The sequence below is a fragment of the Dermacentor andersoni genome, chromosome 1, assembly GCF_023375885.2.
Source record: "Dermacentor andersoni chromosome 1, qqDerAnde1_hic_scaffold, whole genome shotgun sequence".
NCBI lineage: Eukaryota > Metazoa > Arthropoda > Arachnida > Ixodida > Ixodidae > Dermacentor > Dermacentor andersoni.
In genome coordinates, this window is record NC_092814.1 from 243,636,571 (window position 1) to 243,663,828 (window position 27,258).

Here is a 27,258-nt window from a genome sequence, read left to right on the forward strand (position 1 = left end):
TCAAATTTGCTTTTTCACTTGCCCAATAATTTGGGAAATTCTGCGGCCCCTTTCCATGAAAGAAAAATCGATTGGCAACTGTACTTATTTGCATAAAAAGTCCAATTTCAATACAACGAAATTTCGACATAACGAAGGAAATTCCCGATTTTACCGACTTTGATATCAAGGTTTAACCGTACATGGCAGGAGCTTGGCAGATAGGAAAGACGACGCGCAAAACACGCTTGACCCTTTCCATCGTGTCACATGTGCACAATGACCTTTGGGTGTCGCAACATTAGCCTCTTGACAGCTGTAATTATCCATAGCCCGCCATGGTAGCTCAGTGGCTATGGTGTTTGGCTACTGAGCACGAGGTTGCGGAATCGAATCCCGGCCACAGCGGCCGCATTTCGATGCGGGTGAAATGCGAAAACACCCGTGTACTTAGATTTAGGTGCACATTAAAGAACCCCAGGTGGTCAAAATTTCCGGAGTTTTCCACTACAGCGTGCCTCATGATCAGAAAGTGGTTTTGGCACGTAAAACCCCAAAATATAATTAAAAAAAAAATATCCATCACCCCTTAAAATGCATTGCAAAAACTACAGTGCTTGCCTTTCTACTAACATGCAAGTCCAGAGGGGACGTAGATAATGCTGTAGAAAAGAGGGGGAGAGGAGGCAGAGAATGGGTAGAACCAACGCAGTCGTGAAACAAGTGAATAACAGCCTTGCCACTGTCGCAGTTCCCATACAGGTGGAGAGGGAGGGAGAGTGAAAAGATGATGTGAGAAGGCAAGGAAATTGTGGTTGCGGGCAAACTGAAGGTACGGTACGTTACGCTTCTGCTATTTCTGAAAAATAAACACCATGCAAATTTGTCAAGCGGACAACTGATGCAGGGCATGCAGACCAAAAAGCCACATTAATACAACTGTAGAGTCTTAGGCAGTAATATGAAAATAATCACATGCCAAATCAACACTTGTGTGCCCGCTACAGTAGCATATTGCTATGGGATTACTTGAGGTCACGGGTTCAATTTGACTATGGCAGCTGCATTTCGATGGGAGCAAAATACAGAAACGCTAGTGCACTTATATTTAGGTGCATTGAATCCCATTGAATTTAAAGGTGCGTTTCCATAAGGATGTTGAATTACTGAGCAGGTCTAAAAAATTGATTGGTGACTGTAACTGAATTCATCTTTGGCTGGCGTCTTGTCTATGAGTCATGTTACGAGAAATGTGACTTGCTCGTTGAAACTGATAATGTCAATTGCATGTGTTTGAAATGTATATTTGTTTGTTGCTAGTACTTTGGAAATTCCAAGCACTGAAATTTGAACCGAAGTGAATATAGAATTTTTCAAGATATTGAATATTCTCACAAGCCAATGTTTTTAGTGATGTTTCCTTAAAGGGCCCCTGACCAGGTCCCATAGCAAATTTTGGTTATACGCTGGAAGTTGTGTGTCCTCTACGGAGCGTTCTGCCGCAAAGATTTTTCAAATCGGCTCATTAGTAGCCGAGATAAAAATATTTCAGTGGCACGAACCCATGATTTCAGTAGACGAGCTCCACTGCCCATGAAGACACTCTCTCCACTTGGCCCGTCTTGCCTCCGTAAGCGAAATTCTTTCCCTGTGTTCTTCCATACTGGACCTTGAGGATTGCGTGACGCATGCGTCACGGGCCCCGCCTTAATTTCTTTTCTCCTTGCTTTTTTTTTTTTTTTTTTTTTTGGTGCTGCGCACTTCCATTGATGGCGTTGCGCACAAGCTGTTCTGATTGTCTGGTTTTGCGCAGTGGACGATTTTGCTCGCTGTGCACAAGGACACATGACTAGCGGTATAATTCGGTGCTACACGAATACTGAGGCAGAACAAGCGGATCACAGAGCGTGATCATGCGCTGGAACACGGTAGAAAAGGCATACTTTTGGTGCCTGTCCGCGTGACTGCACGACCGTTGGAAGAAGTAGACAAAGCAGAAGTACATCTCTCTTACTTCAGTGCAAAGTAAAATAAAAAATATGCAGACATTCCATTTGTGTGTTTTATTATTTCTCTAAACTTCAATTCAAGCAACAGATCACAGAAATAACAGATGTTGGCTTGAATAGTTCTCAAAAGTCCTGTGTCACCACGAGTGACGTCACACTGCGGACACGAGTGCATAGGCGCAGGTTTACGAGTACGTCACTGTCCGGCTTCGAGTTTGGTTGCCGTGAGGGAAAGGGAAAACAGTGTTCAGATTGAAATTTCAGATCTTTCCGCGGTGCGTAGCGATGTAATGCTTTGCAAACGCGATCATTCGCATATTGCGTGCTCTGTGCTTGTCAGCTCAAAATAGCCAGACCTGGTGAGGGCCCCTTTAAACCTGAGAGTGAAGCTAGGTCATTGAACACCCATTGACCTGTAAACGATTTTGTAAACTATTCTGTAAGCTACAGTGACCTCTATGCCATTCACAAGTAAAAAAATTTTTTTTAAATATCAGAGTGGTGCATCTCCTATAGGCAAAATTTCATGCTCCCTGAATTCTGCAGGAAAGTAAAGCATGAAAAGAAAAACTGCTTTTTTGGATTCTGAGTGCACAACCCTAAAGGTTGTCCCTGTGCACCTGGTGGTCAGCGAAGATGACGTCAGTCCCAGCATGTCGTCTCGGCGATTTTTCAGTGTGTAGCGGTTGCTGCTAAATCTAGGAGATCATTTTGGTGCGACACGCACCCTAGATCATATCAATTTCAGCAAGTTTTAATGATGACATATTTGCAGTGTCCATATATTTTAGTTGCGACGTAACTTTTATGTAAAAATACTCGTTTATTTATTTATTTATTTCGTGTTAGTGTTTGTGAGTGCTTTGGTGGCTTTCTCTTATCAGATGTAACTTGTTTTGTTTCCTCCTTTAGGTCTATGCTGCTAAGTTCTCTGAAGATGGGCAATGGTACCGTTGCAAAGTTTTGCAGAAGATTGACAATACCAAGGCAAGTCTACATAGTGTAAAATAGGATTCAAGTAGATGACCAACCACAAATTTATTTATCAGTCCTCCTCAGCACAAGAGCTTATGCTCTTCACTTGTCCCCTTAGCGCATTAGAGTGATGTCAGATTCTTCTTTTCATATTTCACACAATGCCCTGCAAACTCTATTGTGCACTGTGTACACTAAGTGTATCAAAAACCCGCCGCGGTTGCTCAGTGGCTATGGTGTTAGGCTGCTGAGCACGAGGTCACGGGATCGAATCCCGGCCACGGCGGCCGCATTTCGATGGGGGCAAAATGCGAAAACACCCGTGTACTTATATTTAGGTGCACGTTAATGAACCCCAGGTGGTCGAAATTTCCGGAATCCTCCACTACGGCGTGCCTCATAATCAGTAAGTGGTTTTGGCACGTAAAACCCCATAATTTAATTTTAACTAAGTGTGGATGGTGGGAACACTGTACTAGAAAGGTTGGCCGCCCTATACAGTGGAACCCCGTTCATACGTTTTTCACCGGACCGGGGGAAAAAAACGTAACAGCCGGGAAAACGCAACAGTGAGGAAAGCTCCGAAAATGAATGAAAAAAGTGCAGCTTCAACTATAGACAATTTATTTCCACAGAGTGCGCTTAGGACTTTAAAAAGTCCAGAATGGTGGCTTGCCGTTTCTTTCGCTCGCTATAAATAGCCACACGTTTCTCAATACCCTGGAAGGCCGCATTGCTGTCAGCGTCGCTGTGAGGTGCGACGTACCTGCGGAGGAGGTCCAGAGCCGCGACGGCTTCTCCAAAGCTAGGATTTGGCAACTCCCCGGCATCATGCGGCTCGTGCTCCTTGTCGTCACCGCGCCACGGCAATGGCAACGGACGAACGAATATACGCGGGAAATTTTGCCCTCTTCGGCGTAATCATGCTAACGTGCTAACGATTGTTTAGTATTGCTGCGGAGCGCGCGCGTCCGAGCAGCCCGGTTGCGCGCAGCGCGGCGTGGGAGAAACGTAAACAAGAGAGGAGAGCAGGCCCGATAAACAAAGAGTGACGTCAGGGCCTCTCCCGAGTTTCCTTCCTCCGCGAGTCGACCCGTCCAACAACCAAGCGGTGACCGTAATCACAGTGATGATAGTAAGATCATTTTTCACGAATGGCCACTTAGTGGCGGCCTCATGCGGCCTCTCGAACTGGCGTGCGGCTTCTTGCAGCCAGTTCCATAGCCAAGCCCGGCCAAGCCCAGCCAAAACTCGTCAAAAGCCAAAATGGCGGTTGGAGCGCGTTGTCTACTTTAGCCCTGGCGGGTTCGGGGTGCTAAGTTGCGACGTATCATGCGGGAACGTTTTCACAGCTACAACGTAACAGCGGGGTTCCTTATACATTGGATCCTATGGAAGCTATGTCGGGACCGGATGAAAACGACGTAGCAGCCGGGAAAACGCAGCAGTGAGGAACGTAACAGCGGGGTTCTACTGTATACACAATGCCTCATGACCTCGAACGTACCGGAATCTTGGAAGAACGCTAACATAATCCTAATCCATAAGAAAGGGGACGCCAAAGACTTGAAAAATTATAGACCGATCAGCTTACTGTCCGTTACCTACAAAGTATTTACTAAGGTAATCGCAAATAGAATCAGGAATACCTTAGACTTCTGTCCACCAAAGGACCAGGCAGGATTCCGTAAAGGCTACTCAACAATAGACCATATTCACACTATCAATCAGGTGATAGAGAAATGTGCGGAATATAACCAACCCTTATATATCGCCTTCATTGATTACGAAAAAGCATTTGATTCAGTCGAAACCTCAGCAGTCATGAAGGCACTACGGAATCAGGGTGTAGATGAGCCATATGTAAAGATACTGGAAGCTATCTATAGCGGTTCCACAGCCACCGTAATCCTCCACAAAGAAAGCAACAAAATCCCAATAAAGAAAGGCGTCAGACAGGGAGATACGATATCTCCAATGCTATTCACAGCATGTTTACAGGAGGTATTCAGAGACCTGGAGTGGGAAGAATTGGGGATAAAAGTTGATGGAGAATACCTTAGCAACTTGCGATTCGCTGATGATATTGCCTTGCTTAGTAACTCAGGAGACCAATTGCAATGCATGCTCACTGACCTGGAGAGGCAAAGCAGAAGGGTGGGTCTGAAAATTAATCTACAGAAAATTAAAGTAATGTTTAACAGTCTCGGAAGAGAACAGCAGTTTACGATAGGCAGCGAGGCACTGGAAGTGGTAAGGGAATACATCTACTTAGGGCAGGTAGTGACCATGGATCCGGATCATGAGACTGAAATAACCAGAAGAATAAGAATTGGCTGGGGTGCGTTTGGCAGGCATTCTCAAATCATGAACAGCAGGTTGCCACTATCCCTCAAGAGGAAAGTGTATAACAGCTGTGTCTTACCAGTACTCACCTACGGCGCAGAAACCTGGAGGCTTACGAAAAGGGTTCTGCTGAAATTGAGGACGACGCAACAAGCCATGGAAAGAAAAATGATAGGTGTAACGTTAAGGGATAAGAAAAGAGCAGATTGGGTGAGGGAACAAACGCGGGTAAATGACATCTTAGTTGAAATCAAGAAAATGAAATGGGCATGGGCCGGACATGTAATGAGGAGGGAAGATAACCGATGGTCATTAAGGGTTACGGACTGGATTCCAAGGGAAGGCAAGCGTAGTAGGTGACGGCAGAAAGTTAGGTGGGCGGATGACATTAAGACGTTTGCAGGGACAACATGGCCACAATTAGTACATGACCGGGGTAGTTGGAGAAGTATGGGAGAGGCCTTTGCCCTGCAGTGGGCGTAACTAGGCTGATGATGATGATGAAGTGTATCAAAAGCAAGAATGCTGTGAAAGTAATATTTAAAATGTGTAGCATACATCTTGGAGCAATTCTGATCAGACTTTGCCTGCAAGTTTGAATAATACAGTAAAACCTTGATGTAATGAAGCTCAATTTAACGAAATTCACGATGTAACAATCTATTTTCATTTTCTAATCATTGTTGCATTGAAAACCGTGTATTTAATTTCACAATTAAACAAATTAAGTTTGTGACAGTTTCAATTTAACGAAGTTTTTGGCCATTTCAGTTGTGTATTTGGAGCCTGTGTGGCTAGTAAGTCTAGCAAAAAAGCTATGTCGGCCAAGGCAAAAGTTATTTCGACCATCCTTCTGCATGAAAAGTTTGAGCAGCAAAACTGTGTGTGCACCGGAACGCAGTAAGCAGGAAATACTGCTGTGCCATTTACTGCATTGGGAAACAACTCGAAGAAACACGAGAGCTGACGATTCTTTGTGCACAAAAGGGATGGTGAGGGAGTGAACGCGCAGTAATGTGGTCAAGCATGTGCTAAGGAGGGGGGCAGGAATGTGCGCTTATCTGCCCCGTCTCCTGGTGCGCGTCTGTGCCAGGCCACATGCCGTATCGTTCTTCGAAATAATCTCTCTGCGGAAAGCCAAAATGGATGGTGCCGTCATGCACATGTTGTTCACGAGCTCAGGACCAATATTCGTATCTTTTTACACTTTTGTTTTCAATTTGTGGGCGCCATCTGCGGGCACTAAGTGCGGTCAGCTATGGCCTTCAATATTTACGGCACTGCGCGAAGTGTAAGAGTTGTAGGTCGTAGGGAGGAACTTGGGAGGAACTAGGTGGGCAGGGTTTATTTACATATATTTACATTAGAACAAGTGATACATTCGACAGTCTAGCGTCGCTCCCAAATGGAGCAAGCAAGACGAAATATGCAGCATGCGAGCACGAAGCTCCAAACATACTGCTTGTCGAGCACGAGCACAGAGCTGCTTATAAACACTCTGTCCTCCCTAGATCCCTAGGTGAGGGAAAAACGGCAGTTCCCCGCCAATTCGTAGCATCCAACGTCAGCGTAGTTGACCTGCCTTTTTGGAGGGTGGGCTCACACACACACGTACGCACTGGTTTCACTGCCCCCACCGAGGTGAGACGGTCTTCGCAGAACTGTGTCTTGCCCAAAGGAGGTTTTCTCTTATTCCCCGAGCTGACCCCCGCAGCGTGGCTGCCGGTTCTCCATTGTCTTGCATCCTGAAAGATGCGTGGGACGTTGCCGCCAGATACATTCCCTTGGGAACTCCCTCGCTCCCGAAAGACCGGGTCAGTGGTGGCGAGTTCACTAACAATAGTTGGTCCGCCGATCGCGTTTGGTCACAGCGGCACCGAGGGGTGTTGACGTGGCACCTCGAGGTTCCTACGAAACGAGTCACCGCCGCGGGTGTTAAGGCTTCCATGGTCTCTTCGAGGAAGCTCGCCATGCTCGCAGCTGCAGCTGGCCGAGAAAACTTTGCATGTCGGCACCTCTGCAGGCCGTTCCTAACAGAAGCAACGCACGAAAATCTTGGACGCCGTGAGGAAACGTCGATGCATTGCTCTTGGTGCCATCTGCACCCCGCTTGCTGGCATACATAACCATGCTCTTATGGCCCGGCCTTCTTCCTATTTCTTTATAAGTGCTTACTAACAAGGTACTATCCACCCGGAACGCTCTAGGAATTTGTAAAGCTGTTTTTAAAGCTGAAACTTTCAAACCTCGAATTAATGAAATTGGCAATTTAACCAAGTTTTTCACTGGGAGTACAACTTCGTTATATCGAGGTTAGACTGTATTTGTATAGTGTTTCAGCAAAACGAGTTAGGTCGGCAACTGCATTTTTGCTTGGTTCGCTTTTTGTATTGTGGTTGTGAAATGTACATTGGACGTGTACCGTATTGACCCGCATAATGATCACACTTTTTGGTAAAAAAAATTGAAGCAAATTCAGGGGTGCAATCATTACGCAGGTTAGATTTCCCGCGAAAAGAAAATTTTTTTCCATCCCGCGTTTGCTGTGGGATGACAACAGGTCAACAAACAAGCGGCTGCCTTAGTCTGCCGCTGTAAAAGTGCGGGACACCAAAACAAAAATGGTGGCCGGCGGAGCAAGCTGAATGCGTTTTTTTTTTTCTCTTGAGTACATTACATACATTGAAAGTTTTTTCCATGTCAGTAATGAATAATATTGTTAATATCGGCAAGTTTGCGGCAATAATGTGCCCCTGTCCACTTTGTGGGGACAGAAACAGAGATGGCCGCGCTTAGCTGCCCGGGACATAGAAACACATGGTGGGCATACTGCGAAAACTGCGGCATTTGTCTTCACTATTATCCTAATACGGCACGTTTCTGCTAAGGGTGGGTGAATATATTAGCTGTGTTGGAAGCGTTGGCACATGAATAGGGTACACTTCTAACGTATCAGTGTAAACGTGGCTACTATCGTTGCCGCTTGCGATTTGTTGCTTGCCTACAAGTGCAGACGAGAGGAATCGAAAGGCACCTTTTGTTGTTGTTGACCACAACCATTATAGTGTCTACAAATGATAAAGCCAAGACAAGTTTGGTTGTAGCTTTTTTTTTTTTTTTCATGGAAGTGTGGAATGTGATGAAAGAAATGTAATGAGGCATCTGCTTAAGAATGTTTGGTGTGTACAGACCACTTGGTATGTCTTGAACAGTCGTTCGTGTAGCGTTCGACAGATGGTAAGCGCGATCATCATTAGCTAGACTTGGCACACAAGATATTGCTGCGGCAAGTTCGCGGTACAATGATTACACGAGAAAGAAAAAGAATCGAATTTTGACGACCAAATTAAGAGGTAGATCATTACGCGAGTGCGATGATTATGAAAGTAAATATGGTATCTTTCATGTGATCGGCAAGGTACTTTTGAGGTATGCTGGACCTGAAGCAGTTGATATTCTCATATCCAATGGTCCTCTAGAAAGTTCTTGCATGGAATTTACATTTTGTATACTTGACAAAACTCGCTAAAGAATTGAAAATTCTTAATCCAATCTGCAGCTGCAAGCTTTTCATGATTTGAGGATTGAGGTGGTGAAATACTGAGCCATACATTCACTATGTCTTGTGTGAAGTGTGTAAAAGTTCTTCGTCCATTAGCTTTTCTGATGTGTATATGCAGAGCTATATTCAGTACCTGGACTACGGTAACTGTGAGGAAATCATGCACGGCCCAGACTTGGTGACCCTTTCTGGCGACCTTGCCCTCATACCTCCGCTGGTCATCTTCTGCTGCCTTGATGGCCTGCAAAGCTTGAGCAAAGATGATGATCCTGCCCTTTATAACAAGGTACGTACGTGTGATAACATCTGCTCCATCGAGCTTGTATTTTTGGATTGTGGAGCATTGCAATAACTGCTGATTGCACCCGCCATGAGAATGCAGTGTGCACTGGGCAGCGTGCAGTGTGCTGCCATCAATGAAAGACTTGTCAAAACACGCATTCTAAAAACCAGGGCCGGACCCCTGCACTTTGGCCTCATTCGGCAACCTTCCGTGTCACAATTTGTTACTTTCCCGAAAAAGACTGGAACACTGTGCAAACATATTAAAAAACATTTATCCCAAGAAACAAGTATAACTAAGAAAAGTTAAAGTAATTTTACATGCCATAAATCCTATGCACACACGAAAAAAAAAACCTATACTAGTTACATGCATGCACAACAAACTAGACCTTAACTTATACTGTTCTTCAGTTCTACTAAACAAGTAAGCACAAGATATTAAAAGCGACATAGGCTTCGTCCTCTGGTGTCAGTGATGGGGTTTTGGCTCTCTGCTGAGACCATCATAGCACAAGACACGTTCCTGGCCAGTCGGACATCGTGCTGCTGACATGGCCAGGCGGATGTCTCCGTGATACTGGACTCTGGCCCGTGACGCAAGCTTTGGGCTTTACCAAGCCTGTGAAGCAGTGCCATGGCAATGTAACTCGTGCGCAGGATCTAGATGTTTTGCCAACCATCTCCAGGTCGTTCCCTCTCCGGTCCGGGTCCTTGACGGTGCTCCTTCACCTCTCCAAAGCGCAGATGGAGATATTTCCTCCTGGTTCAGAGTCCACATAAGCAACGCCCTTCTCCACAGTCTTTGGCTTCTTATTCTTTTCTCCTCCCTCACTCATCGGGTAACACATGTCCCAGCTACTTTCCTTTTTCTCTTCTTTTAGTAAACGCTCCAAACATTGTTTTGCTGACTGGCGTTCTTGTCTTCTTCCTACCTTCAAGTGTTTTTAAAGCACATGCTTAGCCCTGTCAATTGTAACACTCAGAGCGTAGCGAGCGCAGAGCTCTGTAAAAGAGCAATAGCAGCGCTAGCATCCAATGAAAACAAAGTAACCACATCGTCATAGGCATGAGCAGAAGCCATATGAGAACAACTGGAATGCCGGATGCTTCATTCCGATTTGTGTCTTTTAATGTATTAGCATCTTTTTAGTACTTCGTGCACTTTCCAGGGTCTCTCTGTCTGTCTGTCTGTCTACAAAAATTTGTACTAATGAAAGTGAGAAAGAAATCGCTCGGTTAAGGTGCATATATAGTCCGAAGTAGCGGGACGTAGTGCACATGCTACGTCACGTTGGCAAGAACGTCTATAGTTGAAAGCATTGGCACAGCCAACATAATTGTACCCTGCCAACGCGGCGCGATGTTGAGATGGATCTTGCTCCATCCGCGCGATCGTCGCGCCGTCTGTGCCGACCCACACTGTATGGTGCGGAAAAAAAAAATGCCCATGCTGCTTCGCAACTGTCGCAGGCAGCTGTTCAAAGCGTTGCGTGGGTTGGCGATTGTCCTGCGCATGCTCCGAAGAGAACAACTGACGGCGCGTGCGTTAAGTCTAGAGGGGACAGCATTTCGGCTGATGCAGTGCAAGTGCCTTAACGTGACTAGCCGCACGCGACGCTCGCCGCAGGAACTACAGTCGAACCTGACTGTATCGAACCCGTTTACATCGAATTATTCTATATATCGAACAATTTCTGGTCACGGTATAGTTACAATGAGTATATATAGCAAAAATTACGCTTACATCGAACAAATATTGCAGTGACTCCCGATATATCGAATGTCAGGCGGCGGAAAAGTGCCCCCAGAAGTTGGCTTTCCCTCGCGGTAGCGGGGAAACCCGGCGGCGCGGCTCCATCCAACCGCTCTCCCTACCGTGACCGCGCCGCCTCGGGCTGTTCGGGCGAGCCGTCCACACTCCCCCTGTCGCGCATAGTGGAGTCTATTGGGCCACATCCTCCCTCTTTCTCTATCATCTTTCACTTCCCATTCCCTCTCCCCTGATGACGCTTCACCGTGCTCCATCACGGGTTGCAGAATCAAGCGTCCTTCCTTTCTTTAGATCACTATCTATCGACACTCCCCAGCAAAAAATGATCCTGGCCCGCCTCAGCGCTTGCTCAGACAGCCAATCAGAGGCTTTTGTGCTGTGCAAGATGGCGAAAGTGCCAGTTGTCTAGCTGCTTATCTGATTTATCGTGTTTGCGCCTTGTGGGCCTTCTCCCGCAGTGTTGCCGTGATGAAGCGGCAGAATTCGCCTTTCGTCGTGAAGCTCGAAATCATAAATTGCGTCGAACGCGATGAGAAGTTGGATGTCCCCGCAGCATGCAAGATTCCGAGGAACACTCTCGGCACGATTAGGGCTAAAGTGGCCAGACTCGCAACCCGGTGCCCATGACGCCCGACGCATACGCACTGCCGTGTACGAGGGGTTCTTCATACGTTCCGGTTTCCGCGTGCGCGGTGATGACTGTAAATTTTAATGAATGCGACGAAGCCGTTGCCGGTGTTGCCGAAGTTTGGAGCGAGCTGTCAAAATTTCCGGGACATTCGAATCAACGGTGGATGAGTTTGTGAGTGCAGATGATGGTGTCGTGACCATGGGAGAGCCCGGAAACGAAGACTACATCGCCGACATCGTACCGAGCACAAATGAAAGTAGGCACATTGAGGAAAGCAACTACGGTCCTTTGCCCACATTCTCCGAAGTGATTGGTGCACCCGCATTAGTCCGGTGCTTCTGCGCGAATGCGGAAGGTTGCAGCCTCAGCTGTTCCGACTCCTTAGACAACGTGGGGAAGTGCGGGCGTCGCAGGCAGCGAAATAGCCCAAGCAGAAGAAAATGCAGGACTAATTTATGCGAAACTAAGCTAGTTTCTTCAATAAAGTGATTTTATAAATGGTATGTGCTTTTATGACATCCACTTATTTAGCAGGCTTATATCGAATTATGCTCTATATCGAACTGATAGGCGTTTTTTTGCGAGTTCGATATAGCCGGGTTTGACTGTACGGCTGCGCTCTAAAATGCACTCTCGAAATGCATTACAACCTGCTGCGCCGTTAGTCTCCGTTGTACTTTTGCAGATGTATCGCCTGCACGCTGCCGAGTTCCACTATACGCATAGCTGGCGCCCAAATACGTATCCTAGCGACGCTTTCTTTTGAGTAATAGCCACGAATTTCAAAGGCTATGCTTTTTGGTACTGGGAGCACCGATAAACGTCACGGCCGCCATGTTAACCCTTTGAGGGTAGATTCCTTTCGCCTATGCAACTGCACAGGGTCGACTTCTTTTTATTGCAGATTCCAATTCTTCCGAGGGACCTATTTCGAAAAAAAATTACTTAATTTTTCTAGGGTGACCGTAAAATGAGAAAAAAATATTTTGCATTGGTATATATGTACTATTTATTCATGAATAACAACAATAAAAAATAAATTATCCAGCGGGTTGAAATAAATAAGAGACAGAAAAACATCAAATCACCATTGATTAATTTGACAGTATTTGCTAGATATTAACACATCCCCAAATTGAAAGCACGCCCACATTTTATGGGCTCAAAGTGGGAAACTATCAGTGAAATGACATTAGTTTCCTAAATGAAGCAAAATCAAACATGCATCTGATTCCTTAGCAAGAATAATGTAGCATGCCTCCGTACAGTGGAACCACGATGATATGACTTTCCTGGGACCATGCGAAAACGTTGGTAGTATAATCCATGAGTCATAATCCGACCAACTAAAATTGTCTATATAATACACGGTTTCGGGGAAAGAGTTGTGAAGAGCTTCAATTTGAGCTATAGGCTAATACATTACAGGACTTGGAAATGAAAATCTCGAAAAAAGTTAGTGCAAAAAAGATACTGCATTGCAGGTGCGAATCGCACTTTATTGGAGATTTAGTATACCATGCACCATGTTCCGTGCCTGCCAGAAGGCTAAAACGTTTTCTCATGCTTTAAAAGAAATTGGTCGATTTCTTGCACTTTTTAAGGCACCGTGCAAAGCTGTCCTTCAAGTGCAGCAACGTCCGCAAGGAGATTGCCTGCACTCCGAATGTTGTTGGTGCTATCCATCCCATCTGCAAATGTAGGCACAAGCAAGGCAGCATCTGTGGCTAGGTGTCAGCCAGGAGTGTTGGCATGGTGCTAATCGGTTCGATCTTCGCACATGCTTTTGTGCTTTCCGTAAGGTCTAGGGTGGTATTCTCGGGTGCTCACTTACAGAGATGGCTTCACTTTCGTGAGACTCGGGAATGAATGTGTTGTAGTTTGTGGCCGACAGCACTCCTGGCACTGTACGAAGATAGCAAGCTTGGCACAGCGGCAAAAACACTCACGGGAGCCGGCACTGCTGAGAGGAAACACCAAGAGAGAATGTGCAATGAGATGGAAATGAGACGGCATGAAGATGAGTGATGGTTGAGCGACGTGAAGAGGTGGAAGGGAAACAAACAATGAGAGGGCAGTGAACATGAGAGAAGGAAAAAGGAGGCTAGAAGGGAGCCCGGAAACCAGCTGGAGCTTTCTGCATGCGAAGGGGCACTCTTCCCTTCTTGACGGAGGGAACGTCACCATGAGGGAGCTGCCAGAAGATGGTGGTGCTTCTCGCGCATGCTCTGTGCGTATTACAGTGTTGTGCGAGTCATCGTATGAGACAGCACGTACATAATCTTGTCTTATAATCAAGGTTTTTTAATGCATTATCTCCATGGGAGTTCGCCATGACAGAATGGGAGCTTATTACGTAATGCCATTGACACATAGAAGTTGCGTGTTCCCAGGTGCTAAGGCGAGTCCCAGTTTAGGAAGGGTGTCTTCAAGTGCAATAACGGCAGCTTGAAGTTAGGTGGCCATGTGCTCAATGTTCCCGCCGTAGTCTTGTGCTTCTGTCCAAATGGTTATGCCGTCCGCATACATGGTACAGCAGGCGCCAGTGCTTGTCTCTGGTTTGCAGGCCACAGTAAGCATGGCCACATTAAAAACCAGTGGTCCCAAAATTGAACCCTGAGGGACTCCTCGGTAGAGATAAGTGACTGGAACGGCATTGCTGTTGCTGCGAGGTCGAATGGGTCTGGCTTCAAGAAATTGTGCGATCCAGTCTACTGTTCGTTGGCTGGGATGTACTCGTGCTAGATTTGAGAGAATGTGATTTTGTTTGACATTGTCAAATTCTTTCCGCGTGTCGACAGCCAGGATGTGGCCCAGCAGTCCACTCCGTGAATTTCTTTTTAGGACCCTCTGCAGCAACCAGAGGTTATTGTGTGTTCCCATGTCGGGCCTAAACCCAGCTTGGGACTAATGTAAGCCTGGTTTGCGATATTCGATGTAGTGAGTTATCCTTATATGTATAATCCGCACAGTGAATTTACATATGGTAGGCGTGAGCGATATGGGGCGGAGATTGGAGATTTTTGTATTCTTTCCCCGGTTTTGGTATCGGATTGATTATGGACAGGCGCATGTGATCCAGAATAATTCCTTGAGACCACTGCTTGTTTATTACTTCTATGAGAGCCATTTCAGCTTCTTCTGACAAATTTCGCAACATTTTCCAGGTGATACCATCATGACCCGGAGCAGAATCGCTTCTACCCTTGTTTAATGGCGGCCTGAAGTTCTCTCAGCGTGAACGGGGCATCTAGTTCAGGGTTCATTGTATCTAGTTTTGGTGTTTCGAGGCTTGAGGGTGGGTGCTTGCGTGAAGAAAGAATGTTTTTATGATTTCCTCTTCGTGCTTGTCGGAGCCGTGTCGAAGTGTAAGGGTTTTGAGTGGGGATTGTCCTCTGCCTTTGCGAAGCATTTTGCAAAGGATCCCCCAGAGCTGTTTCATGCCTTTGATCTTGCCTAGTCGCTTGCAGGTGGAGACCGCCTCTCTCACCGACACAATCAGCGCAATATATACTGACCGCACTCAGTGGCAAACGCATGTCTCTGGCCTGGTACAAACCCTCAACTGGTGAGGCCAGGCGCTACATTTGTACACTAAACTATGCGATATCTTCACAGGCAGAACTTATGGCCATCTGGATCGCCTTACAAGACAGGACAGCGCCATCCGCTATCTACACTGACTCATTCGAAGCATTAAAAGACATTGAGGACCCCAGTGTGGTAGATGTCACTTCTCTACACATTCGCCAGATTCTACAGCACAAGCAGAATAATGGTACACTGAAACCTCGTTAAACCGTAGTTGGCCGGAGCTTGGAAAAAGTACATACTGAACGGTAGTACTGCTTAAGCGAAATAGCATGAGATCGGCCACTTACCTGTCACAAATCGAACCTCGAGTTAATGCGATCAAAGGGGAAGAAGACATGCAGTATTTATTCACTTTGCATGACAGAAGCGTAATTTACCTTTGATGCCGTCGCGGCCTAGTAGCGATGACAGCAGCCTCAAGCTTAATGAAGCTGCGAGCCATCTTTTCAACCAGCCCCCTCTTCTCGGCAAACACTCGCACGCCAGATTCCTCGTTGGCGTTGCATATTCTCCGTGCATGGGCGGGGTAGCGTTGCAGAAGTCGCGGGGCGCCTTTTTCATTGCGGGGTGCTGTTTGCGTTGCGACGATTGCATTCATGAGGCTGATGTAACACGCAGCTTTTGTTACTGTCGGGCCAGAATCGCCCTTGCTGTCTCTTCCCTTGTCGTCCTCATCACTGTCGCTAGGCGACACTTCGGCAACAACAGAGGCAATGATGGCGAAAAGTCGAAGCTCGTAGCCGACATCTCTTTGCGGTCATTGTTGTTGTGGTTTTGCAGCAGCGCTGGCGAGCAACTTCTTCGCATTCCAAATACCACACACCATAGTCAACAGTAGACCCATGTTGCGTGCCAGCGCTGACTTCGTGTCACGTTCGATGACACGAACGATGTCTAATTTTTCTTCTATGCTGAGTACCCAGCATCTTTTTTTTATCCGAGCTTTGGCAATAACGCGAACCTTTGCTTGCATGACGCCACAACGCTCCCTGGCATGGCGCCGAAACGATGTTGATGTGGCTTCACGCACAAACGCACAGGGTGCCTGGAGGCCATTCTGATCTCTGAGGCTTGTTCTGCCGGGCCACCCGATGGAGACGACATAGCGCCGTGTTTGTGCGACAAAAAGTGGAAACACTACATGTCAACCAATACGTACGCAATAAGGTGGTATGGTTTATGCGGATACAAAACACATTATGTTCAATGGCCACAGAGCCGGGGATTTGACTTTACTACTTTTAAAACTAAACTACTGTTTAAGCGGGTACAGTTTAACGAGGTTTTACTGTATTGCCGTTAAGGTCACCTGGACGCCGGGACACGTGGGGGCCCACAAGGGAAGTAACGACGTGGCGCATGGTCTTGCCATCTGACAATCTGGAGTTCTACCTTATCGTCTCCAACCTCTCTTATGCGGGTCTGCCGATCTTGGCGACCATCCCTATGCAGATTTAGCGCCGAACTCTCACTTTGAAATGGCACGAATACGCCGCTTCCTCTAGTACACTTACAGGGAGAGACTCAAACATCTCACTCCTCCTGCCACCTTTGAGGAGCTCGCCGTCAGCCGAAGCCAGGAAATACTCATAAAGTACTTGCCGATACAGCCAGTACCCGTGACATAATTCACAAATGCAGACGTTGGCTGACCGAAAGAAGGGCATTGACGTCTCTGTCCCCCGAATATGCACCTTCTGCCACTCCGTATGAGAAGCCAACTTGCAGCATGCCATTTTACACTGTCCCGCATTCAATAATTATCGAGACAGCAATAATTTTCTACATTGCCATATTGAAGCTTTATAGAATGACATTCTCGAAAACCCCGATTGTCTAGTAAAGTTAGCCCGCGTTGGCGTTGCTAGCGGCCTGGCTCGTGCGATTTAGTGCGTGTCTACCTCTCCTTCGTATACACCACCTCTCCCTCTTCTTAATAAAAAATAATTCATTCATTCATTACATAATGCCCATCATCATCACTCTTAGACTGCACTTTATTACTGTCTGTGAAGATCTACATATCCTCCGAACAGCTCATAGTGTGTTTGATATTGTTGCAGGAAGAAAGCAGGCCCACGAGTGTAAAATAATGTATACTTACAACTGGCGTATATGGCGTTCAGGCAACTGCCAGACTTCGTCTTCGTCTAGTCCAATTCAACTTCTTCGTTCCCTTCACCATAACATCACCCTCCCAGTGGAGTAGCTCCGTCCCGGTGCAAGTTATAGAGCCTCACTTAATGGGGGGGGGACATAGGGCTTAAGCCTGGCGACGTGAACAACATCACTGGTGACGTTGGAATGCACTGAAGGCTGACCGACTGGGGCGATCTCGTATGTCACGTCGGACAGTTGGCGTAAGATCTGGTACGGACCAGAATAACGGGAAAGCAGTTTTTCCGACAAGCCGACGCGACGTGAAGGCGTCCAGGGAAGGACAAGGGAACCAGGTGAAAAATGGTAGTCTCGGTGCCGAAGGTCGTAGCGTCGCTTTTGAGAAGCTTGCGAGACTGTGAGGCGATGACGGGCGACATCTCGGGCCTGGGCGGCTAAGTCAATAGCATCGCGAGCGTAACCAGTGCTGGGTGATTGTACTGCGGAAGGTAGCAACGTGTCAAAGGGCAAGGTGGGGTCGCGGCCATACAAAAGGTAAAATGGTGAAAATCCGGCAGTGTCGTGACGGGACGAGTTTTATGCAAAAGTGATGTATGGTAAAGCGACGTCCTAGTGACGGTGATCGTCGGAAACGTACATGGCCAGCATTTCAGTTAGCGTGCGGTTGAGTCGCTCGGTGAGGCCGTTCGTTTCAGGGTGGTACGCGGTAGCAATCTGGTTTTCTGTAGAGCAGGAACGGAGCAGGCCATCGACGACCTTCGATAAAACGTTGCGGCCGCGATCCGTAAGCAACTGGCGAGGGGCGCCGTGGTGCAGGATGACATCGTATAGTAAGAAGTCGGCGACATCTGTAGTGCAGCTGGTTGGTAGCGCTCGTGCGATGGCATATCTCGTGGCATAATCGGTTGCTACAGCAATCCATTTGTTTCCTTTGATAGAAATTGGAAAGGGGCCAAGGAGGTCTAGGCCCACACGAAAGAAAGGCTCTGTGGGGATATCAATTGGTTGAAGCAAACCAGCGGGAGGCATAGCAGGCGTCTGCCGGCGCTGACACAGGTCTCAAGAAGCGACATAACGGCGCACAGAGCGATAAATGCCGGGCGAGAAGAAGTGACGCTGCAGGCGGTCGTACGTACGAGTGATGCCCAGATGTCCAGCAGTAGGAGCGTCATGAAGTTGCTGGAGCACGGCTAGTCGAAGGTGCTTGGAAACGACTAGGGAGAGCTCCGGGCCGTCAGGACGAACGCTACGACGGTATAAAGTTACATCGCGCAAGGTGAACATCCGGAGGGACGGGTTATTGGGCGAGGAGCTGAAGCGTTCCATAAGTGTTCGAATAACAGGATCTTTGCGCTGCTCGTTGCCAATATGGAGGAAGCCGGAGATGGATAGAACACTGATGTCCGAGTCTGCATCGGTATCGTCTGGTTGATCCCCGGGACTGCGGGACAGGCAGTCAGCGTCTTTATGCAGGCGCCCTGACTTATACATAATAGAAAATGTATATTCCTGTAGACGCAATGCCCAACGTGCAAGTCGTCCAGTTGGGTCCTTCAAAGAGTAGAGCCAGCAGAGGGTGTGATGATCGGTTACGACGCAGAAGCTCCGACCGAAAAGGTACGGCCGGAATTTCGCGACCGCCCATACGAGCGCGAGACATTCTCTCTCAGTAATGGAGTAATTTCGCCCGGGTGTAGAAAGAAGGCAGCTAGCGTAAGCGATGACACGGTCTTGGCCCTGTTGACGCTGAGCGAGGACAGCGCCGATGCCATGACCACTCGCGTCACTTCGTACTTCAGTGGGCGCAGAAGGGTCAAAGTGGGACAGAATTGGGGAAGTGGTAAGCCGCTCAATCAGGGTAGAAAAGGCTTTCTCCTGCAGTGGTCCCCAAGAGAAAGAGACGTCTTTCTTAAGAAGGTCAGTGAGAGGGTGAGCGATGTCGGCAAAATTTTTCTCAAATCGCCGGAAATAAGAGCATAAGCCCAGAAAACTACGGACATCATTTGTTGAACAAGGTACAGGAAAATTTCGCATGGCGTGAACTTTCTGTGGATCAGGTTGGATTCCGGCAGCGTTTACGAGATGGCCGAGCATGTTAATTTTACGGCGACCGAAATGGCACTTGGAGCAGTTTAGCTGAAGGCCAGCCCTGCGAAACATGGAGAGTATGGTTGTGAGGCGCCCTCTCAAAGTTCGGCGAAAACACAATCACATCGTCGAGGTAACAGAGGCGTGTAGACCACTTCAAGCCGCGCAAGAGAGAGTCCATCATGCGCTCGAATGTAGCTGGCGCATTGCATAATCCAAAGGGAATGACTTTAAATTGGTACAGACCGTCCGGTGTGACGAAGGCGGTTTTCTCGCGGTCCATCTCATCGACGCTAATCTGCCAATGGCTGGAGCGGAGGTCAATTGATGAAAAGTATTGGGATCCGTGAAGGCAGTCAAGAGAATCATCAATGCGCGGCAGGGGATAAACATCCTTCTTTGTTATCCTGTTGAGGTGATGGTAGTCAACGTAGAAGCGCCACGAGTTGTCTTTTTTCTTTACTAAGACAACCGGTGATGCCCACGGACTACTGGAAGGTTCAATGATGTCCTTGTCCATCATCCTGTCTACTTCTTTCTGTATGATGGCCCTTTCTGTTGCGGAGACACGATATTGACATGTGTACTTATCTTTATCGGGCGACCACGTTTGGCCACCTAACAAATGTTATCGCGCAGCGCAGGACGCGCCTGCATGTAAAAGAAGTTTCTGAAATGTTATCGATGGTTCCGTCAACTGTCTTTCACCGCAACTTGTGTAATCTGATTGCATGTATGCGCGACGCGAATAGTGTAGAACTTTGTGGAAGACACACCGGTCCCATCGGTTAATCTGGAACATTTGACGACTGATCTATAAAAGCCGACGCGCTTGACCCGCTGACCAGATTTTTCGACGATCGCCGACTGTGTTCGCCGCTTTCGTTGTGCTATAAGTGTAGCCTGTGTTGTGGGCACAGGTTCGCCCAATAAAATCTAGTTTTGCCTTTCACAGTATTGCTACTGTGTTCTTAATGTCACCACCACGTGACAATATGGCCGCCTATAAATGGGGCTGGCATCACTGGTACCGGTGTTTATGCGATGCGTGACAGCAGATGTCTGGCCAAGTGGACGGTCATCCAAATCAAAGATGTCCCGAAAAGATAACAGGAGGTGACGAAGAGCTGTTGTTTGCTCAGAAGGAAGGTCAGGAGTGATCATCTTAGAAACATCGTCCACAGGCGTAGAGTACGGAGGAGTGGGTGAGAAAGGTTCGTTGGTACTGAGGAAGGATTCAGAGGTCAAATAAGAAATCTCAAATTCTTCCAAAGGAGTGATATGCGCTATGGCGATACCGTGTGGCAGCACATGCGACGAAAATCCAAAATTGAGGATGGGCACGCGAGCGCAGTTTTCGCGGATCCGGATTAAGGTGCTCGGTAGGGCAATATTGCCCTACCGAGCGGCGACACGACGTACTCGCCATCAGGTACGGGAGGACAGGGCATCAGGGGACATTCGTAGCCGCCTGTGGAGACAGCCTTGCAAACTCAGCAGAACATAAGCAGTGTGAAGCACAAGTTGTTGCGTCGGCAGGAAGCGGCAGATCCAACTGTACAACACCTGCGGAGCAGTCAATTTGGGCAGAGTGTTTCGAAAGGAAGTCGAGAGCGAGAATTAGGTCGTGTGGACAGTGTTCAAGGATGATAAATAGGACAACGGTATAATGGCCCCCAATGGTCACACGTGCTGTGCACATTCCAAGCACAGGTGAAGTACTCCCTTCGGCGACTTGCACAGTGCACGGTACGGCGGGTGTCAGAACCTTTTTGAGCCTTCGGCGGAGAGCAGCGCTCATAACTGAAAGCTGCGCTCCTGTATCAATGAGAGATCTAACAGGAACACCATCAACTCCAATGTCCAGTAGGTTTCCACACGTAGGCAGGGTCAACAGAGTATTTGTAGGCCGGGTCGGAGTTGCAGCTTCACCTCCGGGAGCTGCACTGCCTAGTTTCCCGAAGCGAAGCGACCGGTTGCAGAAGGGGACGAAGAGCGGTGAACGAGAGGTGAAAGGGACCTGCTACCTTGCGGAGACGGGGAGCGGCTGGATGTTGGTGGAGCACTGTCGGCGTTGATGTTCCTAGTCTGCGTATAGGGCGAGAAAGTATGATTGTCTGGTACTTGGCTGTAGTGACTCGGAGATGACCACCGAGGAGGCGACGACCAATGGTTGCGGCAATGACGGGCGATGTGTCCAATACCGGAACAATCAAAACAGACAGGTTTATCATCCGCTGTGCGCCAGTCAGCTGGGTTGCAACGAGGGGGTGGAAAGCTTTGCGTCTGGGAACGAGCGGCCGGAGAAATCTGGTAGGTGTTTGTATGGCGGACTGAGCAGAGAGATGGAATGCCCAAACTTGCTATTTCCTCCCGAACGACCGCTTGTATAAGGGAGATAGCGGGCACGCTTTCCTGACAGTCAGAACGAACTGGAGCCGGAGCCATGGCCTCAAGCTCACAGCGAACGATGCACGTGATTTCTTCCGGTCCTGTGGGCTGAACGAAGCGCGGCGGGTCTTCGCAAGAAGATGTCGCGGTGTTATTGGGCAATCGGTCGAAAGTTTGAGCGACGCGGCGGCCCTTCGCTTGTTCGAAGCGCTGGCACTCCTTTATAATTTCATCCACAGTGGCACAATCCTTGCACATCAGGAGTTGTCTGCAATACCTTTCAATATGGGACCAATCTTGTCTGCCTCGGTCATGTTGTTATCAGCCTTGCGACAGAGGGCTAGCACATCCTGTGTGTAGACGACATAAGATTTTGTGGACGTTTGAGCGCAACACGCAAGTTCTTTTTTTGCTGCCAGCTGACGACCGACAGGTCTGCCAAACAGGTCTCGCATTTTTTCTTTGCAGACATCCCAGCTTATTAGTTCAGCTTCGTGTGTGTCGTACCATTGCCTGGCAGTTCCTCTTAGATAAAATATTACGTTTGCTAGCATCATTGTTGGATCCCACCTGTTGTTGTCGCACACTCGTTCGTACATCGTAAGCCAGTCCTCGACGTCGGCGTTGTCTGTGCCACAAAATGTCTCTGGGTCCCGTGGATGAGTGAGGATGACCGTTGGCACGGGCTGCTGAGGCGTTGTCGCGTGTGTCGGTTGATTTGCCATTGTGGCGGCAGGTAGATGACGTCCGCTGCGAAGTTCTGTAATTGTGCCCCGCACCTCCACCAAAATGTTGCAGGAAGAAAGCAGGCCCACGAGTGTAAAATAATGTATGTTTACAACTGGCGTATATGGCGTTCAGGCAACTGCCAGACTTCGTCTTCGTCTAGTCCAATTCAACTTCTTCGTTCCCTTCACCGTAACAATATTTTCCATTTATCAAACAACTTCGCAACAATCGCAAATGATAGATTGTAGCCCATGCCTAGACTAACCACTTCTCTAGTTTATCCTGAGGTGCGTACGATTCTCCACACGACTTGTTGCTGCTAGCTTAATATATAAAATAACATCATTTGAATGTGGTTTCGTATTCTGACTGAAAGTGGCACATTTCATTGTGAGGTACCGTTTTTGCTTTAATATCTTCCTGAGCAGGCTGTACATAAGTGTTTTTACAGGAGATGTTGTGTGTTCAATGCACCCACTTTAACTATGTCGCTTCCAATACATACTCGTGCTATTGGAGTCACCAATGGTGTCACCAGTGGGGCTAGGCACGTGGGTGCCCACCATTCAGTTTGAATTATCCGACAAAGGCCAATATTTTGATTTCAATAACAAAAGCTTTGAGCCATAAAAGGCCAATTTCTCGATTTCACTAACGAAAACTTCGGCCCATAGAAATACATGGGTGCCTGCTGGCACCTTCAGTCAGGATCGAATTAGCTGAAAAATTGAAATAACTAGAGTCTAATTAATGGAAGACGACCGTATTACTTCCCAATTAGTGCAAAGTAATATGCAGTGGAATATGGTCACATGCATGCAACGTTGAGCATAAAACTATTAAGGCAGCTTTAAAAAAAATGTTATTGTCTTGATGTGAACACATCTGAGCAAATATATAAAGTTAATCTCTCTATCATGTTTCATCATTGTTCCAGGCTTCCCGTGAGCAGGGAACTTAAGGTAACATTTTGATAAAACAAAAGTTGGAGGTACCTTCATGAAAAATCTTATTTGTCTCTTGAACCTTTCGTAGGTCACATTTTATCAAGAAATGCATTTTCCCAGGTTCACATTTTACAGTGATGCTATTGGCCTTTGTTGGTCATGATTTTTCGCGGCAATGTCCTTGCGCGAAAAACAAGCGATTGAAGCAAAATGTGCCTACATTTTTTGTATCATGCGTACAACATACAGCACAGTACTCATTTCAATAACGAACAAGTGCAAAACAAGCATCCAAACCACATAATAGATTATAGGGCGCTTCTGTTAACAATATGAAACACATAGTGCCGCCCACATATGTTTCCCGGTAAAGATTACTGTTGCACAAACTGCCGCTCGTTGCAGTACAGGGGAAGTCAGCATGTCCACATTCTCCTGTGGCTGAATAATGGACCGGAGGAGAAATTGAGCAATAAAGCGTTGCATACTCCACTCCCCTCAGCAGTTGTTTGCAGCCGCTTCGCTGGACATCCACTTTCACAGGGCCGGGATGGCGAGTCAATTTTTTTTATCGTAGATTTCAATTCTTCAGCGTGACTTACTATGAGAAAAAAACGTAGATAATATTTATGGGTATACATGGTTTTTTGTTGAGTACATGGATAATCTAGCATAATTCATTTTTGTGCAAATTTTATAAAATTCAATCGACTTATATTTATGTTTTGATATAGGTTTGACACAACTCGGATCTGTAATTAGGAATGTTTCATTTCATTTTGCATTTCTATCTTGTGGCCTCCAAGCCATATCCGTGCCAGAGATGAAGGGCCTAAAGAATGGAAAATGAAGTGTATCATTATTGAATACGGCCCCAGGAATGCACTGCCATAGTACTTGCGAGGCATGCCATGTGAGCACATGCTAGGAAACTCAGTGGTGCACACTCTTCAGGAAAATGAAGCAAGTAAGGAACCTGCAGTTATGAATTGCTAGATGAGACATGATTCTATCAGTTCTGGCAGGTCTCGCAAAAAGTGACATGCAAGCAAGCATCGCTGGTTTATGAGCGTCTGACTAAGCAAAGTAATTACACAGTGCCTGTGGGAGATCTGTGCGATTGATCATGTCACAGTAATGTTGTGAGTGATAAACTATACACTGTAACTTAAAACGACACGCGTGAGAATGCCAAGTATAAAATGCACTAGCGCAGGCACGACCATGCAGCAGTAAATTAGGCAAAGTGAGAATACTAAACTACTGCCACCACTCTAACAGTGCGAAGGGAACAATCTGTTTCGGGAAGAGCGAAGGGATGGCAGTGCAATAAGAACTTCGCCTAGAAGTCATGGTAGGTTGCAGCACCTCTGGTGTTATGCTAGGCTGTGCTTTATTTAGAAAATGTGAACTTTTCTAAATGTTTCATTGCTGACATGCATGTATGGTTACGACCGTCAAAGGTCTTACGTGATTACAGTCTGTACCAAATTTCAGTGCTCTCTGTCAAGAAAGAAAAAGGTTAGCTCTGATCTGCTACACCCCCTTTAAAGGAATATGGGTGCCCCGGGAAAAAAAAAAAAATTATAATTTGAACTAACAGAATGAAATGTCAAGGTTTGCATATTTTATGTGTTGACCTTGAAAGTGAAATGTATTTTAATATACATCATACGGTTCTTTCTTCATGAGAACCTGAAAATAATTTTCTGATTGTTAATAATAATCTACTGCACAGCTATTGTTAAACTGTATACTACCATTATAATCTGCACATATTAAGGACTGCAAGAACAGTAGTTTTACCCACCATGGTAGGCCAATGGCTTTGGTGTTGCATTGTCAAGTTTGAGGTCACAGGTTCGTTCCCAGCTGTAGATACTGCATTCCAGTAGAGGGGAATACAAAAGCGCTTGTGTTCCAGACATTGGGTGCTTGTTAAAGAACCCCAAGTGGTCAAAATGAATTCGGAATCCCCAACTTTCCGATCATTTACTGGTAAACTCTACATAAAGCACATAACTTAAAAGAAAATCTCAATATAACAAAGTGTTCGACTTGTGAGGAAAGAGTGGCGGCGTCAGCTGACCGAGAATTCAAGGTGAGGCGAGGCAAGGCTTGGTTCTTGGAGGCCAAACGCCCGGTTGATTGTAGTTGCATGAGGAAGGGCCTGGTTGCGCAAGTACAGCAGCGAGAGAGGAAGGAAGACACGGGTGGCGCGACGTGGGGTGCATGTGGATGGATGGCGTGGTGTGGTAATAAAGTGAAGGTTTGTGACGGACGTGTCGGCCTGTCATCGTTCGTAAAAAATTGGGGCCCATTCATGATCATTTTGCTACAGTTCGACTTGGCTGCTGTTGGTTGCGCCCACTCGGGTGCCATTTGCACCCACTGCGCCAATGTGCGGTATTTTCGTGTTTTCACAACAGTGCAATGTTTTCAGTAGTGTTTGTAACTACAGTCAACGACCGACGCCTTATTTTTCTGATGTGCCCGATAATTCGGATGCCTTTGCGGCACCGCCGCAGTGCCCTATGGAGTCAATGAGAAGTGCGTCTGAAATTTTGGATGCAAAAATCCTTTGCTGTCTGATTTTCTGGACTTTCTGCCATGACCGCTGGTCCGAAATAGTGCACCACCATCGATGCCACCACCACCACCATATTGGTTATCTCGCCTCCTCGTACGGGCGCTCTTGCACGCAGATGTGCTGGCAGCTGTGGTCACCACTGCGGCAATGTTAGGCCTAGCTACTTCAACGTTCGCTACCAAGCTCCTTGCTGTTTGGTGCCGTGTTTTTCGTTAAAAGAAGAACCTGAAATTATTTTGACGATTTTGTACAAACATACTGAGTTGTTACCATAGTCCCTCTGATCATTAATTGACGCATCTAAGTGTTCTGCGTAAGCCGTGTAATTTATTATACGGTTTTAAAAAATATACATTGCTACCGATTGCAGCACGCCACTCGGCTGAGTTTTCAGCCACTCCTTACCAGGTGACGCAAGGTGACCATATGACGCCAGTAGGGGGAACTATACGATTGGCTGCCCAGGGCACGTCATCGATAATTTTTTTAGCAAACAACGATTGTTTGTAATAGTTTGAATGTTAGTTGATTTGTTTCTATAAAAAATGTAACAGAGAAGGCACAAGGACAATTTATCACTATACTCAAGACTTCCGGTACACAGCAAGTGTCGGGAGCTTGTGTTGCTATGTGCTCCGTGTTGACGAGAGCTCAGTAGTCAGTGTAGGTCTCGATCTTTGTTTTTGTGATCACCATGGTTTCGCGAGCACCATGGAGACCACAACGCACCACCTTGTTGCGTTGTGGTTTGCAAATGTAGCGACTGGAAATATGTCAAGCTGTGGCATCATGTTCCTCTGCAAAGCAGCAGATGAGCGGAGTGGCGGAGCGGAGCGGAGTGCATGAGACTCTCGGTATCCGATTGGCTTTGCGCGTTTGCGGCCGTCACTTTACACTGGAGGATTACTACCCAAATAGTGTTTTGTGTGTCCGGTGTTCAGGTAAATGCAACTGCAAGCGGACTGGATTTGGGCGTTTCACGGTTTCAGCAGAGGCGCAAACGTGAACAATCTGCACGGTGCAGCCACCTGGTGGCATAGGGCTCAACCAAACATAGAACTAACATAGCAGTAACGTAGTGTATGCTACTTTGCTGCTGGTGTAAATTTTTGGCAGGAAGAATAATCGTGAACACATTGTTTTTCCAAATAAATATTTTGCACTTGGTTGGAGCAATAATAGATCTTTGTTTGACTGGTCCCATCATAATGCAGAGGCAGTGAAGGTGAAGCTTAGCCGCGGG

The 27,258-nt window shown here is 47.0% G+C and overlaps 1 protein-coding gene across 3 annotated transcripts in view; it reads left to right on the plus strand.

Moving 5' to 3' along the window:
* The window catches only part of LOC126548000 (serine/threonine-protein kinase 31-like), a 322,789-nt gene that overhangs the window by 79,590 nt on the left and 215,941 nt on the right, over positions 1 to 27,258 (plus strand). For all 3 annotated transcript variants that reach the window (XM_050196069.3, XM_050196070.3, XM_050196071.3), the window contains 2 exons: positions 2,901 to 2,975; positions 8,990 to 9,157. In XM_050196069.3, the coding sequence (XP_050052026.1) occupies positions 2,901 to 2,975; positions 8,990 to 9,157 (243 nt within the window). The remainder of the gene's footprint in view (positions 1 to 2,900; positions 2,976 to 8,989; positions 9,158 to 27,258) is intronic.